This window comes from Thermobia domestica, chromosome 1, assembly GCF_964235325.1.
Source record: "Thermobia domestica chromosome 1, izTheDome1.hap1.1, whole genome shotgun sequence".
NCBI lineage: Eukaryota > Metazoa > Arthropoda > Insecta > Zygentoma > Lepismatidae > Thermobia > Thermobia domestica.
This window is the reverse complement of record NC_137454.1, coordinates 39,240,103-39,260,017: the sequence shown is the minus strand read 5'-3', so window position 1 is coordinate 39,260,017 and position 19,915 is coordinate 39,240,103. Positions and strand designations below refer to the sequence as shown.

Sequence of the window (19,915 nt, the reverse complement as noted above, 5' to 3'; positions counted from 1 at the left end):
CTGTTCGGTTCGGTAGTAAATGAGCTGTAAACCGAGCCGATCGAGCCGTTGGGAACCCTAAACCGACTCCCAGTAATTTTGAACATATTTGGCTGACGCCTGTAACTTTTAACAAATTTTTGGCTCGAGTTCGATTGCTTGTCGGAACTCAAACCCAGAACATCGCGACCTATGACCTGGCCTCCTGAAGACTTCTCGACGACCGAGATCGACAGTCAATTTACTTTTACTATTCAGATACAAACCGCATATCTTTTAAAAATTATACACAATGTTGATATAATAATTCTTCTTCTTCTTCTACTACTACTACTACTACTACTACTACTAATAATAATAATAATAATAATAATAATAATTACTACCTTTACCGTGTGTATATTTTGCACAACTTAATTTTATATTAATATCTGAAAAGAAGTAAGCGGTTGTTGTACTCCTCATATTTTTTTCATGTTAATTGTGGGCCCACACTACCCAACGTCGGTCCGATCCCTCTATCACCTCCTCCTCTCGACATCAATTATTGACATTTTGCCTATAGAGAGTTCTACTGTGGCACCATAAGTCCCCATGACAATGCCCCGGAGGATGCTCTTTATTATTATTTGGATTGAAATCACTTATTTTCACTTGTTTACATTTAATCGAATTGTAGCGGGCTATCGCCTCGACACATTTCTTTTTCGATGGGCCTTATGAGTGCATAGTGTCCAACGTTGCTCCCATTCTTCTACCATCTCCCGTTCTCTCGATATAAGTTATTAATATTTATTAATATTAATGGAGATATGGCGTTTCATCATTACGTTTGATGAAGAATTGAGGAAGATATGCAGTTGCCACACACAAAACCTTTACGTAATTATTATTATTTTACTTATCACTAATGTTGCTTATCACTATTTCCTATGTAATGTGTTACTAAAACAGAAATCAAATAATACGCCTCGCCATTTACGCTCTGGAACATCAAATACTTCATTTATAGTTCTCTGTGTTAGGGAAAAGCACATTTATTATATTATTCTTTCAAATTAAACGTTTTACAAGTTGCTTCACTTTCAACGTGTAACTTTACAACTTCACTAACAGTCGTCTTGTTCCGATAGGAAAATATTCTCCTCCCAAAATCTGAGCCTGGCCGTAGCGAAAGGATGTGAACCTCCTTTAAGTGACTAATCGGTTCCAATACTTCAATAGAAGCGGATACATCTCTCCACATAAATATATCAATAAAAGAGGAAAAGTCATTCAAACATTGTAAGTACCCATTTATGTGCTAAATTTGGTTCTTTTGGAAATTTTTAAGAGTTTGAACTGTCGCCATTTTGAATAATTACAGCTGATTATTTTGGTTAACGCATTCATACAAGATATTTCAAGAATTAATGTTTGTGCCAAGTTTGGTCTCCATCCGTTGAAAGTTACGACAGTTCTGGCGTTCACAAAACGCTTTATCTATCTATCTATCTATCTATGTATATATATATATATATATATATATATATATATATATATATATATATATAAAGAGAGAGAGAGAGAGAGAAAGAGAGGAGGAACTTTCGATCTCAGAATTGTTTTGGTTTTTATCTTAGAGAGCGATGTTCGGCAAATGTGCGTACTAATTTTGCGGCATTTCTGACTTGATGGTCTCTGCAATACGCACATTTATTAAAAAAAATCCTAAGTAGAGACTCACATGTCCAAATTCGGGAAAGTTTCGTTTTCACGATCACTGTCCTCTGATTAGATTACCTGCTTCCTCCTTTTCATTATTTCACTTCTCTAATGAAAGTCAATAGAATTTTCACCTCATTTTCACTTAACATATTAAACGATCTCATTTACCACCTCTCATGTGCAAGACTCGTTCAGAGAAGTAATCAGCAGAAGCAGAAATTAAATATACGGTTCTGATTGGTTTCTTTTATCCGTTTCTCGGCATGCAGTACATATATAGCAAAGAGGAAATGTTCAGGCCCTGTCGCCCTTCGTAGCCGAGTGTGCTAGTGTGTGTGGACTATCGATGAATTTCCCTTTTGGCGTCGGTCGAAACCCGGCCGTACGAAAACTCTTTTAAATTTAGTAACTTTTTCATCTCATACTCTCCACGCAGGACCGAAGGATAATAGTAATAGTAGTAGTAGTAGTAATATTAATAATAATAATAATAATAATAATAATAATAATAATAATAATAATAATTATTATTATTATTATTATTATTATTATTATTATTATACTGTTGACCTTGCACGGCGAAATTACTGGATAATACGATATCATTTCTGTAATTTTCCTCCATTTTATGTTATTTAGTTTATTACTAGGCACAAATTGTCTCCAGCTCATCGAATAAATTAACTTTTTCTTGCACTTTGAGGGAAATATCATTACAGGAAGAACATTGCCGGTTCGGTCCAAACATCAGGGCTGAACTTAGCTTATGATGTTGCATGAGAAGATAATGTAGGGGTGAAGTGCTGGACTTCTGACAGCTAATCAATATAGCTTCTAATCTTTTTCAAGTTATTGGTTTTCAAAGCAATCATGAAGAATCAAAGAATGACTTATCATTCTAAATGAGCAATCCTTAAGAAACTGGACGCAAACACTTGTATTATGATAGAGACGATTTACACATTTTAATTGAGAAAGGGCAAGGGAATTACTAGGATATTCGAAACACTTCGTTCATCTGCAGTATGCACTTTTTAATTTACAGTTCTATGGAAGAAACACTACACCATTTGTTAAACAAGCTTAGGGTAGCGCAATTGGTGTAGTATGATGGTCTATGCAATAGGCACATTTCTGAAGAAGTTTGCCTGGTTTTATCGATCACCGCCCTCTGATTCATACCTCTGAATAGATATACCTGCTTCCTCGTTCTCATTGTATCACTTCTCTAATAAATGTCACTGGAATTTTTACCTCGTTTACACTTAACATCTCAAAGGGGTAATATGCTCTCTTTTACCACCTCTCACGTGATGTATGCATTATTAAAAAAACATTCTACTTGGAGTGGAATAGAACTTAGGTGCTTTGTATTTTCAATCTAGCGTCCTAGCCACTACACCAGAATCTTTGCTTGGCAAGTGTTCAGTTGTTGGCATATTTGATCGCGTTTGTATTTTATGTTTCAACTTCGAAAATTTCTACTATTTTTTCTCTGTTTACATGCTGTTTCTGAATTTCTCTTTTGGTGTCGTCATTTATTTACACCATGCACTTTACGTACTCAGATTTTGTGCCTCTCTTCAATGTCTTATTCAAATTAGTCTTTTCTCTTTACCCTTCCCTACACATTTAATAGATCTCATTCTCATATTCTCCATGGTTAGAGCGCAGGAATGCCAGATTCACAAAGGAGATGTACATTTACTTTTCTGATGGAGAGTATCTAATTTTAATTAGTCATTCGTGCTACCGTCGAGAAGTCTCGAAGTCTAGTGTCTAGCACGGAATAAAGTGAAATTTCTGAAAAATCATTTTATGCTTTCCCTAGCGTCCTAAATAAACAAACATATAAAATAAATCAAGATGTTCAACAAAATTCTCTAGGGCAGAAAAGGGATAAGAACACAGGTAGAAGATACTGTTTGCTACATGATTTTAAAGTACTTTATTTCGATAACGCTCTTACATAACTATTACGTCGAAGGACATACATTATTTCCAATAGAAAAAAGTCACAATCTCGTTTACAATTTCATGAAATCTCAATCAATTCCGGAAATAATTTATGAAGGGAGGGAAATACACGGATAAGGGATGAATTAATATTTATGGAAAATGACCATTTTCTCGGTAACGTCTAAATGGATAGCTATTTCTTTTGCTTTTGTATCATTACGACAAGAATTTCTTAATGTTATTGTTTCATTCCTATCAATTACAACTCGGAGTGCTTGAAGAGTTTTAATAAAGGTCGCAAAAAGCACTAATACACTTTAGCAAGTTTAGTTAGATTTGAGGGTAGCTTCCGCTTCAGCATCTATGACTTGGACTCTCAACTTAAAATGGGATCCGAACTACAAGAGCTCCCGCTGGTAAGTGAGCCGAGTTTCCTACCCCAAAGACACACACGCTACCCTCTAGCCACAATGGACCTCTACCTCAGTAAATGATGTTGATATCAATGATGAGAATAACAATAAATATAGAATATTATATTTTATACTATATACTGATGATTTCCTCACTTTTTGGTCAAAACGTGACTTATTCTTAGAATATACGCAAATCATATGTGTTATACACATTGAGTATTTCATTTAAAAATAAGTACTATCTTTACCAAAACATGTCTACTATTGCAATGAGAATCTTCAAATGTTTTCATGAGTAATGCCGTAAAATTCATATGATCAGAATGAAAAGTATCATACATATACACGTTACATAAAGCATATCATAAACATTGTCATAGGTCTCGTGTCTAGCCCGTGCAGCTCTGCTAAATATTGTCCCGAGTTGCATTCCTGCTGGATCTATATTAAAAAGTAAGCGCGTTGCTGTAATTTGGATTCCAGCTTTAATTGTAGTCCCACATGACACACACCTTGTATGCTCTAAGATATATTAAATATGAACATAGAAAGTTATGTCATTACGTTAGTACAACATCCCACAAATATTTGGGAATTAGGTGTAGTCTCACGTATTACAACTCTTACTGATTGTAGTTTAGAAAAAATCCGTACTAACCCCATAATAGCATACTTAAGAACAAAGTTAGTTTTTTTTTTAAAGTGAGTCATTTAATAAGCGAATTCTCGCTACAATTGCATCATTATTTGCAACAATCTTCAAAATGAGTGTATTGATCTCATTTGTGTGCGCCACGTTAAAACTTATTCATATATGCAATAAAGCTTCATTTTGCCATATTAAACAAACGAAAATCACAAAATTTTGCGTCTCTATTCCAAGTTCAATGATTTGATTTTGCATTACATATCTGTGACTTGACGAGGGATTTAGCTTTAAAAATCTGTAGAATGAGAAAGTCAGTTTCTTCTCACTAATTCAAGAACATACTATTTATAAATATATTTTGCCTAATTATACGTGAAATAACATCATCAATGAAATAATTTTGAAGTAACTAAAATTTGGGTTACATCTCCATCCACACAAGAACAAAGAATTACAACACATTGAGATACATATAAATTAAATTTCACTCACGCTAGCCGTATTCAGGCCTTCGGTGATTTAAATACAGTCCTAATGATTGTTTAAATTGCTTTGCGCATGTTATGAATATATCTCGCACAAGTATGCTGTATCATTTATGTGATCTGATGGGTGCATCTTTTGTTAATACCCTCCAATTGTTTCTCAAAATCTTAATTGTTTATCTTTGTATTATTATTAAAACTTCTCAATTTATTTCTGAAATAAACTTATTTCTGAAAGATATTGTGAGTTTTAGTGTGTCCGAATTTCATTAAGCCATTCACGGGGAGACTGGTAACTCATTAGGAGGAAGTATGTTAATAAAAAAAATAAAAGTAACAAATCACAATATTTTGATATCAATTTTGTGCATTTGTGTCATCATTTATCAATCGCGATTTCATCAATCGAATCTAAAATCGCCCAAAAGGCCTCTGAGAAGTTCATATATATGTACACATACAAACAGTTATATTTAGAACTAATAAGGAAAGAAATTCCCAACTGAAATATATATATTAGTATAATACCTGAAAACTTTGCAAATATTGTCCTTAGTAGTACTGATTTATACTTCATATTTCATATTCCTATGAAGAACATGGTGGAAGGAATCAGAAGTCACACTAGAAATTACATAGGGTTCATTTCCGTATCTGCCTTGTTGTCATTGAGGAAGCTTTTTCTTTGAATTACTCTTCAATAATTATTCATTTGTTAATTGTTGTAGTCACTACAATCAGGGAAAAATTGACATTATGTTTCCTCCTAGTTTAGGGTCAAAGCACCTGATTGCTGATCCATTATGATTTGCCCAAATAGTTTATGTGCAATTAGTTACCCACATAGTTTGTGTCCCAACGTGTTAGGAACAATATGATGCGTAGTGAAGTTATCATATTTAATTAGGAATTATTTATCATATTTCCTACAAAATATGTTCCTCACTTCTACTACAAAAGCCAAAATACCGAAAAGCAGTCCTAGACCATAAAAGAAGAAACATGCTTGAAGATGGTAAAGAGATAACGAAATGTCTTCCTCATTCGTACTATATTGACGGGCTCTATTTAAGCTATTACTTTGGTAAAACTCTTTCCACCACTGTGTAAGAAAACCTGCTTCTACCAGTTTCTGAATTATAATATTGATTCTTGGCAGATACGGAGAATGCCTAGGTACAGGGAAAGATTGAAGAATTAATGCTAAATGGTCATTTGAAATGTGATAAACAGGACCATCTTTATGTGGTTTGCAATATTTAGCAACGATTCTGGCTACAGGGTCCAAGTCTATTATAATTCGATCTTGTTTACGTGAAAGAGTAATCATGGATTTCGCTCCGTCTCCTAATATTGCTCGTGCTGAAATTGTTCTCATTATTGGATCGGATTTATCGGATATAAGACCAATATATCCATGATAAATAACAATGGGAAGACTGGACATTGCAACATCTTCTCGTGTTTCAATTACTGGGTAGAATTGAGGATTAACAGTATAACTTACTAAAGAACTTTGATACAATGAACTGATTATTAAAAACCCTGTTACCGATAGAATAAATATTGCTCTTAGAACGAACCTACTAGGACCACGTACAGATATTTGAAGAGTAATTGATAATACATACATAAAACTTTGAATGATTCCTTCAGTTGAAATCTTCGATGTAAGGATGTATCGACTGTAATTCTCTGCGAACACAACTGAAATGAACAATGCTCCAACTATACTCCATATTATCTTACTGAATGGCAAAATAAGGTTCATCCATTGTGGAACAGGACTCGCTCTCGGTGTAATGAAAGTAATAACTGTGAAGTATGTTACCGTTGTATACTCTACTATATCATACCAACCAGATATCATTGGGATAGGATAAGTCGTAATATCTGCGGATGTACTTAACATTGGTACTACTTCTTCAAATTTTGCTTCCAACACTTGATTACTGTCATTCAATACTGGTCTTACTGTAAAGTTCATATGGGTAACTACAGAATCAATTAGTTCATTCCTGAGATAATATCTTCCATCTTCTTTTAGCTCAATTGTTTTCATTTTGAGAGCGTTATAAACTAAAATGTCCAAAGGATAACCTTTAACATTTTTGAATTTATCCTCAAAAAGTGAACTTATATCCGATAGACTATTTTCTAATGTATCAAAATTTGTATAATCATTTGAACTATGTTGAGTGTAGGAAATTAGATTTATGCATTCTGAGACATGTAAAACAGTAGATACAGAGCAATATGGTTTCCTAATGAAAACTATTACGTTCGAAGATTTAATTTTCCAGAATAAGCTAAATATTCTTTTTAAACTAGAATTGGAAATATTTTTCCAGAATACGACACTGATTTTCGCTCTCCCGTTCCAGTAACTTAGTTGCTGAGACATAAACAATATATTAGGAACATCAACAACATCGTTAATGAAGAAAGCGAAGCAGTCACTTTTACCAATTGACTTGTAATTGGAAGAGGATCGTTCTGAATTTGATTCATTTTTTCCGGTCCAGTATTGTAACGTTAATGGTGTGTGGCATTTCTGAGATAAATGTTGCAAAAATGACGTGATATCACTTGGTTCATAGAGCAAATTAACAATACTCAATTGAGTTGTGTTTCTACAATGTTCTGAACAAATTTGAGAGAGAGCAGTTTGCATTTCCTCATGAGGATTGTTCCGAACAAAGTTTGTTGTGTCCAAAGAACCACTGACGTTTGAAATGTAGAATACGTTCTGAGCAATTAGTATTTTGAGCACAACATGCCAAAGAAATGATATTTCAAAATAATTTATCATCTTCAAATCTTGCTTTGAAACTGGGAATCTGCAAGAAAAAATGAATTATTATGGATAAGATAAAAAAGTATTATACCAATCAAGAAGAAACCGTTTCAAGAATAACATTTAAGATTAAATTCCACTATCCATAAATTCAACTTGCAACGTTATTTGAACCTATGTAAATATTGAATATTTCTTTCCATGTTTTACAGATTTCTGCCTTTTTATAACATACAATCGGTACTTTTTATTAACTATGGAAATCTAGCTCGCTGAAGTGTTCTCATTTACGTTTTAAGTTGTACTAACTTAAAACTGAATTTTGCAAGTTTCTTGTTTATGCAATATAATAAATAAAGGATAGGGCAAGATGTAGAATTTCATCTCTCCTGTTCAACATCTATATAGCAAATTCTATGAAAGAAGTCTTTGACAAAAACAAGAAAGAAGTAAAAGTAAATGGCCGGATTTCCAGCACTTTCGAACTTGAACGACCAACTGGAAAAGACATGCAAAATGAAGACAAATAAGAAAACCAAAGAGATAAAGTGCAGAAGAAGGGAACAGGAATGAGCAAACGTATGGCTAGGTGGAGAGAAAATCGAAGACGTTAAGACTTTTCCCTACATAGGAAGTCTATTATCCTCGGATGGAAGAAGTGAAAAAGACGTAAGATACCGCAGGTTAAACCAGTATTCAACAGGAAAACAGGACTGCTAGCAGCAAGAAATATGTTGTTGGACTTCGTAAACGATCTTTAAGGACCCTGTTATGGAGTGTGGCGCTTTACGGATTAGAGACATTGGTATCGAGGAAGCTGAAATATGCAAGTTGGAAGTATTTGAAATGTGGTGTAGCCGCAGAATGCTACTGATACAATGGACCGAAAGGAACAGGGATGAAGATCATGAAAATAATAGAAGAAAGAAGAAACAGCATGCCTGGGTATCTTATTTTCACTCCGATTGGATGGCCGTGCTGATAGAGCGAAAGAGAGAAGGATAATCGGAAGAGAAAGACCAACAATAGAATATCTAGTGACACGAGCTTAGTTGCTCCCAAATTGTTTAGGTCTTCTCGATAGACGTTCACTATTTAGTTGTTTTTATTTATAATTCTTCTCGTGTCTTTGTCAATTTGTCAAAAATCCTATTAGTGTATTATGTTTTGTATATATACACGTATGCTTTTCTTTATATCAAAATATATCCTCCTTAGATATATGCTGTGACTTATATCGTTGGCGAACTCGAGAGGAAAGCATGCTAAGTGACGTTCGTGCTACTTCGAGTTTGGAAGCTTACCGCACTGAACGAAAAAAAATACTCCATTAAAATTCAGTTATAATAAGTTAGTAACTTTTAATGAGCTACATTTGATTCTTAAAAACAGCAAAATTAGTTAAACGTTTCTTTACGAACAGATGAGGATTTCAGTATTTTGAAAATTTTATTTAGAAGTGCATAATGTTCTCAGCCGTGGAACATTATTTAACATAAACATAAATCAACTCTACTATGGTGAAGTAAAGTATAGTTGTGTGCACTTTTGACTTAATTTATTAAATTTAATTTTAGCTATTTTATCAGATTATATTCTGTCTACAACTGATTTTAGCTAAATGATTGAACTCTTAAATTCTATCAAGACAAAACTTTTATTTATAATATTCGATCGCAGACAGCTTAAATAAGCATGTATTGAATGATCGTCATTACTAAAACTGCTAATAAACATGACTAGTTTTTCTTCCTGCTTTCGTACATTCTCTTCCGCCTATCCTGATGCTTCCTAGTTCACTGATCGCAACAGTCATAGATTTCTGTTGAAGTAAACTACCGAGGACATGTACACAGGGGTATTCACCATGACGTATTAATAGTTGCAGAATCGTGAGAAGAAGCACAATGCACTATTGGAGACCAACCAACTCCATGACTTTGTAACAGAATTCTGTGGGTTCATTGCCACAGATCCTCTTTTTACAAAACGCCTTATTAGTAAAGTGGAAATGAAGAAGAACATCGAAAATTCATTATGGAAGAACACTCAACGCCCCTAAGAGCTCGATAGGATGAGGATCCAGTTGTCAACTAGCTTCAGTGTTTGCAGATTCCTCCAGAAAAACTACCAGGATGTGGATATCCAGGTATAAGAGAGATCCATTCATCGTTCCAGATGACGAGGACGACGCCAGTAAAACAGGAGTTACTGAGGCTAGTGCTCTTCCTTTGTTTCATAATTTAAACCTTTTCCTCTTTACTTTTCCCTCCAACTGGTCACATTTTTTTTATAAAATTGAAGCATTTGATTTTCATTTAAATGCAAACATAATCCTTTACAGTTAAGTGCCGTAAGTATCATTTTCAACCCCATATGTTACATCTCTTTTATGAGCATTTAGTAATTACAATCTGAGATATTAACGGACGGTCCCACATCACTGCACAGGGCGGAAGATGCTAAAACATTTAGTGGGACACCTGGCACACACTTACATTGCTTAATATATAATGCTTAATATATACAGAAAAACCGTCTTAATTAATACTCTCCTATTGATACGGGATTATACTAACAATGGTTAACACTAATCGATAGAGTAATTGCTGGATAAGTCTCAACTTGAATAACGATAGTTTAAAAAACAAACCATATCTCTAAGTTCCCGTTTCACCTGATGGGCTGTTGGGTAAAATAGATGAAGATTAACAGCTGAACGAATTTCCAAATATATTTGAGGCGTCTGAGCTTGCGTTAATAACCAGAAACCTGAAAATATATTTGTTGCTTAAAGTTGTTACAATAATTGTGTCGCTAAAAGCAATACTAAAGTGTTTACATCACGAGATGTTCTTCGTACTAAAAGCAATTTTGAAGGTTATATGTTTTGACCATTCTTAAAAGGTAATATTGATGGAAAAATTTTATCGCTAAAATATCTTAATGGACACACTATACATTTATATATGCGTGTTTTGATCTAATGGATGTTATTTGTACTTTAATGTGTTCTTCTTCCTTTCATGTTTTAACAGACAAATAACGTAATGGAGTATACACTATCACAAGTATTAGAGCTGGATGCTGAATAAAGTTATTCAACCGGAAACTAGATATCTATTTAAGCGTCAGACGTCATGTACAATCCTATACAAAAAACAATTGCCAACAACCTTCCATTAAACGGCGATATTTTGACAACCGTACATGAAAAATTTTAATATTTTGGCTCTAAATTATGATCCGAATTGGTTGCCGAAAATCCAAGTTGATCCCAATCGGTTGTATACTATTTACAATAATTTAAATGTAAAAATACCGTTATAATCATCTGATTGATATTAACACATAGTTTAGGGCTACCCTCGGTTAAATCAGATTGTGTGATTTGTGCTTCTAACTCAACATGTTTTTATGTGAAACCTGATAGGTAGTTCTTTATCCTATTGATACGCATCAACAATTTTACAGTTTCAGCCTTAGGATCATAGATACAGATTACAGTCTAAAGTTATATGTGTTATAAAGGTAGAATTTAAAACTGACATGAAGTAACTAAAGCGATTGATATTCTAAAATTGCAATTATCACACTTTGAACATTATTTGCATCTAGGACTCTAAGGTCGTTCATCTGAAGCTATTAGCATTGCGTAACAATTTTGAAATTAATGTCCAATTTGTGAAAAGGTTAGAAAATTATTGTTCAGGCTTATTTAGTTTTACAATTTTTCGATCTCTGTTGTTTCTTTCTCTTAATTTATGAACGTCAGGTTTGTAGGTAGAACTCAGAATTTTAGTTAATTGTGAAAAAGAATTAAGACTTGAAATCTGATAGATAATTATTAAAGTTTCTTGATTTATAGCAACGGGAACTTCATAATTTGAATCAGAGGCACACCTCATAGCCTGTGCTCATTAGAGGAAAGCTCTCCTTAGTGCATATTTGCACTATTTACAAGTTTTTTTTTTCTTAAAATTTAATCAATACCTTAGTTTATTTTCCCAAGGTAAGAAACTTTTTTGTTGAAAACTTTTCTGTAGAACATTTATATGATAATTTGTAAATCTTCTTTCAATATTTTTTGCTTACATTTTGTATTAGGGGATAGGCTAAAACAATGTTGAGTATCAGATTCAGATTCTCGATTAAACTGGAAAAGAAAATTCAACATATTGAAGTAATAAAATGCAATGACACATGTTATAAAAGCGTCTCCTGAGTATGCCTTCACAATTTCCATCTCTAAATACCAACATATTATTCGGTGATTCGATCCCATCTCATTCCAACAATTACTTAATTTCACTTGAATTGGTGTGTGTTATTGGACTCTTCCTAGCTGCTCATATATAATTCTTTCAACCATCCCTAACATTACTTATGAATATCATTAGATGTATGGTGTACATAATCTTATTGTAATTGTTTATTTCTAGAGGGAAAACAAAGCAAGTAGGAATCATTCTATTAAAAATTAGATAGTTTACCGTGCTGCCAGATAATTTATCAACAGTAGAAGTCTTTATGAAATGTCTGTAGTATGACAAAATAATATGTTAATTTTAGAGATTTCACACAATATAAAACTTTCAGTGTATTTAAAATTGTATTTATTACATACTATCTTCTTCTTCGGAGAATTTTATTTAATATAATTATAAAACAACTGTATCTGTAGATTACTTTTATGAAATGATAGTATACACTGGAAAACATGTATATATTAATACTCACATATTGATAGGAATTGAAGCCACAATATCTAACAATAATTGATATAATAGATGAATGATACAACAGCTAACATATCGATTACTTAACCAACAAACAGTAATATTGTGTTGTCTTTCAAACGATGTTCCATTATGATAAAATATGATGAATATTGTCATTAGAACAATTTTTACACATTTCTAAAGCATCAAATATGATGTTTACAACAGATTACATACAAATGTGTTTGTTACTTGTGAATTTGTTTTTGATGCTGAAAACAAATTTGATGCATATACATATATACTCTTGACGTGCATAAAAGGAAATGTCGTTGCTATATATGTTAATGCACATATTGTAGCCTTACATATAAATGCTTTTAGGTCAAATTGATTTCATGTTTATTTTAACGAATCCCCTTCTTTTTGTACTTTATCTGATATGTAACATAATGGAGTATAACACTACCTGCATTAAAACGTGGAGATTGAATCAAGATATTCGGAGATTGAATCAAAACTATGTACCCATTTGCGTCACTAATATAACGCACTTCTAATTAAACATATAAGACTAACCATCCTATAAACGTCCATATTTTGAACACCGTACATAGGAAAATCCAGTACTTTCACTCGAAGGAAATATTCATATTGATTTTTAAAAAAAACATCTGACTTTATTGCAGCTATAGTAAAGTATACATTGTTCGCTAGTGGTGTACTATGCCACGCTTAATTGCATGCATGGAGAGCATGCCCGTGACCGTTCGGTCTATTTAATGGACGGGTACCGCTCAAATGTATCGCACCACGCCCGTAGTTCCTCTATACGCTATGTAGTCTTAGCACGAGGTGCACCGTCAGAATTTGTCCCCTAATTCTGACTCGCCTAAGCGATGTAACCCCCATTCTCTGAGGGAGTGGGATACGCCCACTGCGCGGCCACACGGAGTCCTGAGTCCCTAGTAGTTAACCTACTGGTGGAGGCAGAGTGCTAGCGAGTCAGTCCTACCATGTTCTGCAGGCATGGTACCCGAGCGTTTCAAGGCGAGCTCACCTCTCCCATACGCTCACCGTTACTAAGATTCTTGGGATTAGCTCTCGCATGAAACTGAAACCTACTGTATGACCACAGCCCCGCAAAGTCCAACCCAATTCCGGGGCCCCAGGCAATGCCGGGGGGCTTACTCAATCCCGGCCCTGCCTACCTCTATCGTTCAACTGGCAACCATCTTGTCTTGTAGAGGTACCACGCACACGTCGAAATACTCCCATATCTTATCCCGGACCCAATGGTACGCGTTAAGTCACCATTTGAATTTCGTGCCGGCTCATATCCCACCGAGTTTCCTCCCTTATGCAGGATCAGAACTGTTACCCAGATTCCTGGGATTGGCCCCTCCCACACATCCGTTTGGTCCCCCTGCAGGCAGGAATCCAGGTCGTCCATGCAATACGGGACTTCCTCTAATTACGGTAGAGGTACACATACACTACCATAGCCAATGACTGATGTAGACCGTTTGCTCAAAGGCAGATATTGTCATTTGGGAGCCGTGTCTCCCGAGGGAGTCTTGTCTCCTCTGGTAGGCCCGCCCAAACAATACGGGGCTCCCTATCTTTTACGTGTTTAGGTACCACGTACACGTTGTAGCTAAGGTACAGACCCAATGGCTGATGTATTGTGTCTACCTTTAAAGAGAATGACCATTTGGGAGCGGCGGCTCCCCTGGTAGGGTCGTGAGCTCCTGCACCCAGTGAATGTGTATTCCCGCCTATGGACCAAATATAAACGTAAGCAATACGATGTACCACGTGATTGATCTTGATGAGGTAGTGTACAAGGATTCATTTCCTTTCTTGTGGTACTTCTTTAGTTTGAGTACACACTTCTAGAAAACAGTTGGGTCTGCTAAGATAAACAATTGACGGACATTATTGACCTTACTGAACATATAATGATATGGTTAATTGTAAGACAGATAAATCGAGAGAAGTATTCTTTAAATTTGGGAATTGTGATAAACAAAATTTTAGTATGAGGCGCGAAATTTGAAACATACTTTGAACTTTAGTCACAGCTCATAGTCTAAGATCATTGGTGGTGGTTGATTTGCCCTTGAACTTTAGAAATTTGATAGCTAACCTTATTCGATCATATAACTCATAGTCTAAAGGCAATAAATGCTACAACACTGAAATTTATTCACAAGCTGATGATATCTGACACTGGCAAAGTTATTGATGATGCAATTTGATTGGATGATGACTATCTTTCGTGCAATAAGATTGGTTGATGAATTTTAAATCTTTTCTGCATTTAGTTTTAAGTTTTGTTTAACATTTCTCGATTACTGTTTAAAAATTTTGATTTGAACATTTCCGTTCAACATTTTGCACTCACTGATAAATATGATCAAATCCGTTTATTTTTTAGTCGAATAGTTACAAAAGGATAAAGTTTGACGGTTAACCTTCAAACGTAAAATTATTTGTTTGAAAATTGTTTTGAAATGTTTTTCGATTTTTTTCGTTTCAAAATCTGTTTGAAATTTTTGTTTGTTACATTTTTCGATTTCAAAATTTTCTTTGAAAATTTTTGTTTGAAAATTTTGTTTGGAATTTTTTGTTTAAAATTCTTGTTTGTAAATTTTTTTTGGAATTTTTTTGGAAATTTTGAACATATAACAAAAGAATTGAATCACTGTATACTACCTCATCAAGGTCAATCACATGGTACATCGTATTGCTTACGTTTATATTTGGTCCATAGGCGGGAATAATCAAAACTAATGACTTAATTTCATTTTGACAAATCTCAAATTATCCTACAGAGTTTCAATGTGCCAATGTCGTGGACACCTAATCCCGTCATATGGCAAAAGCTGACCACATGATCATACCCATATTTGACAATGGCTTACCCAGAGGATGAGATACCACCAAATTCTAAGTGCGACTAACAATTATTGATTTAACAATAAGAAATGTATCCCTCCCAAAATTTAAGATTATTACACAAATAAACCGGTGTTTTGAAAAATACATTCTGTATTAATTTAATGATAAAGCCATACAAAAGAAGATAAATAGGACAATTACCATCGAAATTTGAATATTTGGCCATAAGAGTGACACCAACATTTTTCAAAGGGTCCTAGAAAATGTTAGCGAATTTGTTATTTTATATTTCCCAAATTTAAGGAATGGTTCTATGTACCTCAACAAAATTTAAAAGGAACATAAAAATATAAATGTAACAAACCTCTGTACATACACATATAACGTGCTAAATCCTTATAAAAGGGAATAAATTGAATCAATAATCGAACGCGTAGTCATACTAATTTCTGGTAATTTTCACCCATGAAAGTGAACGAAATTTATAAGAACATATTATTATACCAATTTGGACAATTTAAGGGTGAGCAAATGTACCGCTTCCAAATTTTTAGATGAAAGTATCGATGTTCTCATGCCTTATAAAAGAAAATAAACCTCTGAAAATATTCATATGTCATATAACGTAATGAAACCGCATCAAAGTGGTCAATAGCCTCCGAAATTTGAATTCTAATTTTTTTAATCCATAAAATAGAACAAGATGGTCCTATAGTACTATATTAAATGTTTACATTTGGCAATTTCCAAAATTTAAGGTGAGGACCAATGTACTTCTTCAAATTCTTTACGGATCTATATCTTTAAAAAATGAATCTATATCTTAAAAAAATAGAATTGAACCCTATACATGGACATATGATCTTATAAGGTATTAATACATCATCAAATGAAATAAAATGGGTCAATAAGCTCCGAAATTTGATTTTTGGGAACGTGATGGATCACCCAAATTTATAGCGATACATTTTGATGTCCAATACTATAATACCAAATGCTTATATTAACAATTTCCAAAATTTATGGGTGGGCCAAGGTACCTCCTCCCGAATTTTAAAAGGATGCACTAATATACCTATGTCTTATGTAAGGTAATTGACCCCTATACATACCCATATAATCATATAATAGGATCTCATCAAAGTGTATAACTTAGGTCAAAACCAAACACGTGGTCGAACAAATTTTGGACAATCTTCCACCCATGAAAGGGAATGAGGTGGACCATCCATATTTATAGTGATATATATTAGGGTCTCATACTATGATACCAAATGTTTAAATTTGGTAATTTCCAAAATTGAAGGGTTGCGTCAAGGTACCCCTGCCAAAAATTTTTATAGGGGTGCATCAATATACCCATGTCTTGAGATAGGAAATAAACCCGTGTATACGCCCATATAACCATATAAGGTAATATAACCTCATCAAAGGGGATAAAATGGGCCTAAATCCAAACACGTGGTTTTATTAAAATTTGGCAATTTTTCACCCCTAAAAGGGAACGTAGTGGACCACCCAAGTTCAAAATAATTTATATTAGGATTCTATAGTATAATACCAAATGTTTAAATTGGGCAATTTCCAAAATTTAAGGGATGGGCTAATGTACCCCTTCCAAAAATTAAAGGGGTGCATCAACGTACCTATGTTTTATGGTAGGGAATGGACACCTATACATGATTATATAACCATATAAGGTAATAGAACCTCATCAATGGGGATAAATTGGCCAAAAACGAAACACGAGGTACAACGTATTGCTTACGTTTATATTTTGGCAATTTTGTATCACTAAAAGGGTACAAAGTGGAACATCTAAATTTTTTAGTCATCTATATTAGGGTCCCATACTATGATACGAAATGTTTAAATGTGGCAATTTCCAAAATTGAAGCGATTGGCCAATGTGCCAGTCGCAAAAATTTAAATGGGTGCATCAATATACCCATATCTTATTAAAGGGAATGGTCCTCTAAACACGCCCATATAACTATATAGGGTAATAACACCTCATCAAAGAGGTTAAATTAGATAAAAAAAAACGAAATTTGATTTTTTTCAACTTTTTACCCATAAAAGGGAACGAGGTGGACCCAAATACTAATAAAAGTACATACCTGGTCCTAGGCTACCATACCAAATTTTTAGATTTGGCAATTTCCAAAATAAAGGGGGATGGTACTATGTACCCCTGTCGTATTTTAGGGGTGGGCCAAGTTACCCCTGCCAGAATCTAGAGGGTTGGTCTTAGATACCCCTAGGTCATTGACCCTGGGCCAAGGTCATTGACCTTCGACTTATGACATCACAAATCTCGGGGTCAAAGTTCAAAGCGCGATCAGGTTATGCAAGTACTACTCCCAGAACTATCATATCATACATACTCAAAAGTGAATATGTTTTTTTCTTTTTTAATTTTGGTGGGAGCGGTCGAGATATTTTGACAGTTAACAGAGTGTAGATCATTTAAAGGTAACCAACAAAGTTCTGTCGCTGTTTCACCAAAGACTTTAGAACATCGACATAGCACCTAAGATGTACTGGAAGTTACAAAACGGTCTTCGTCAGCAACGACTGTCTTCTGTCAATTTTCTGGAAGGCCATAATTTCCATAACGTTAAAAGTTGGTGCGCTGTGAAATGATGAACGTATAAGGTGCATTTTGCACCTCTAATAGGAATTATACTGGCGTTCTCTAAGGTTATTGTACGAGGAATGAAATACGTGGTAATCAGTTGGTGCAATTTCCGTGGTTATTCGAGATATAATAACGTTTCCTCTCAAGATGTAGAATGGTATCCTGGTTCATCCTAGCCAAGTGGGGCTTGGAGCATGCCTGTAATATGAGAAACCCTTTTGTGATTCAGTAGTGAGTTTTGAGTTTTTTTCTGGAACTCTGCTCAACAGCTAACAATACACAGCTGCATTGATGCTCTGACTAAATCGTAGTAGTTATCGATGCACGGAGCCGGGAACAGTCCACCAAACGCAAAGGAGGACTTTCTTCTTCTTTTTCGGCTGTTTTGCAACCGGTTCAAGGGACGCTAAAGGGTGGTAAGCTTCCTTAAGAACGCAACTCTTATCACATCTGAAACTGTCCAGAAATGGCTCCTTCGTCAGACGAATGAGCGATGAAACATGTAGTAACTCGACTTATCTCCATTCGCATGCAACTTAACGGTTTTGAGAGCCAATTGAACACAGACCTCCACCAAAATTGACAGACCTTTCTTCGTAACGTTTATATATAGCTGTACACATGCAATATAATTTCAAAAACAGCGATGTCTATTTTATTTGATTTTACACGTGTTGAACATTTAAAAAAAAAACAACGAACATTCTAATTTTGTAGTTAAAAACGTTGTAGTATGCGTACGTACAACATATATTTTTCCGGGCCTCTACGTGATGGCAACATTGTCAAAAACAAATAAGATGGAAAGTAAATATGCTTTTTTCTCACAGATTGTTCAACATTTTAGGGCACTCAAGGTCAAACGTGTTTTTTTTTTTTTTTGCCAGAGTCCACGATTGTCCTTTCTTTTGCATTCTTTCCGCTTCAGTCGTTCTTCGGATGCTTTGATTGTATCCATTTCGGAACAAAAGGGACAAATATATATCCATAAAATGTAGAGTGTACATGTTCCAAGTTTTCTTTTTTTAAAAAAAGCAGAAATATTTGCAAGAAAATCATAAACATAATGTAATTGGAAGAATAAAAGGCAATTAAAATAACATAAAAGAAAATAAACATATTTTAGCCGTTGAAATGGCCTTTGTGAAGGTGGACGGAGTCTTCCTCTTCCACTAGCTTCCGATCGGGCGATCGAACGGGGGCTTAATCATTACTTTTTGTAAAATCCGATTGTGAGGTAACGCTTGGAAGCCACTGTTTTTCGTCCACAATACTCGTTCTCTACGAATATTAGATGAAGAATAAAGTGATTGAATTTAGTAGTTAATACACTAAATAAGTAACATGTGTTTACGTAGTCAATAGAAGCTTAATTCGTTCTTTAATATGTTAAAATCAGATAGGACAGTTTATAAAGATAAATAGTACGAAATTTAAACTTATTAGTGTAAGACATAATCAGTTGAGGTTTAAAAGAACACTTAAACATTGAATTGTTTTTGGTAGTACATCTAGGCTGTTGCTTATTAATTACATGCATTAAATAAGCAGGATATATTAAATTTTGTAGGTGTGCTGTGACCATTTTTGGGATACTCTCGGGAAAACCCACGATGTTTGATCAAATCCAATATAGTGTTGTAAAATTGGTTGAAAT

General features: G+C 34.3%; 1 protein-coding gene across 1 annotated transcript; it reads right to left on the bottom strand.

Annotated features, from left to right (window-relative positions):
• Positions 1–6,105: 6,105 nt before the first annotated feature.
• LOC145680242 (uncharacterized) lies at positions 6,106–7,257 on the bottom strand. The gene has a single exon (XM_081750607.1). It carries the CDS (start codon positions 7,255–7,257, stop codon positions 6,106–6,108), a length of 1,152 nt encoding a protein of 383 aa, XP_081606733.1.
• Positions 7,258–19,915: the final 12,658 nt, after the last annotated feature.

Coding starts and splice junctions, on each gene's coding strand:
- LOC145680242 (XM_081750607.1), bottom strand. CDS start 7,257: ATGAAAACAATTGAGCTAAAAGAAGATGGAAGATATTATCTCAGGAAT.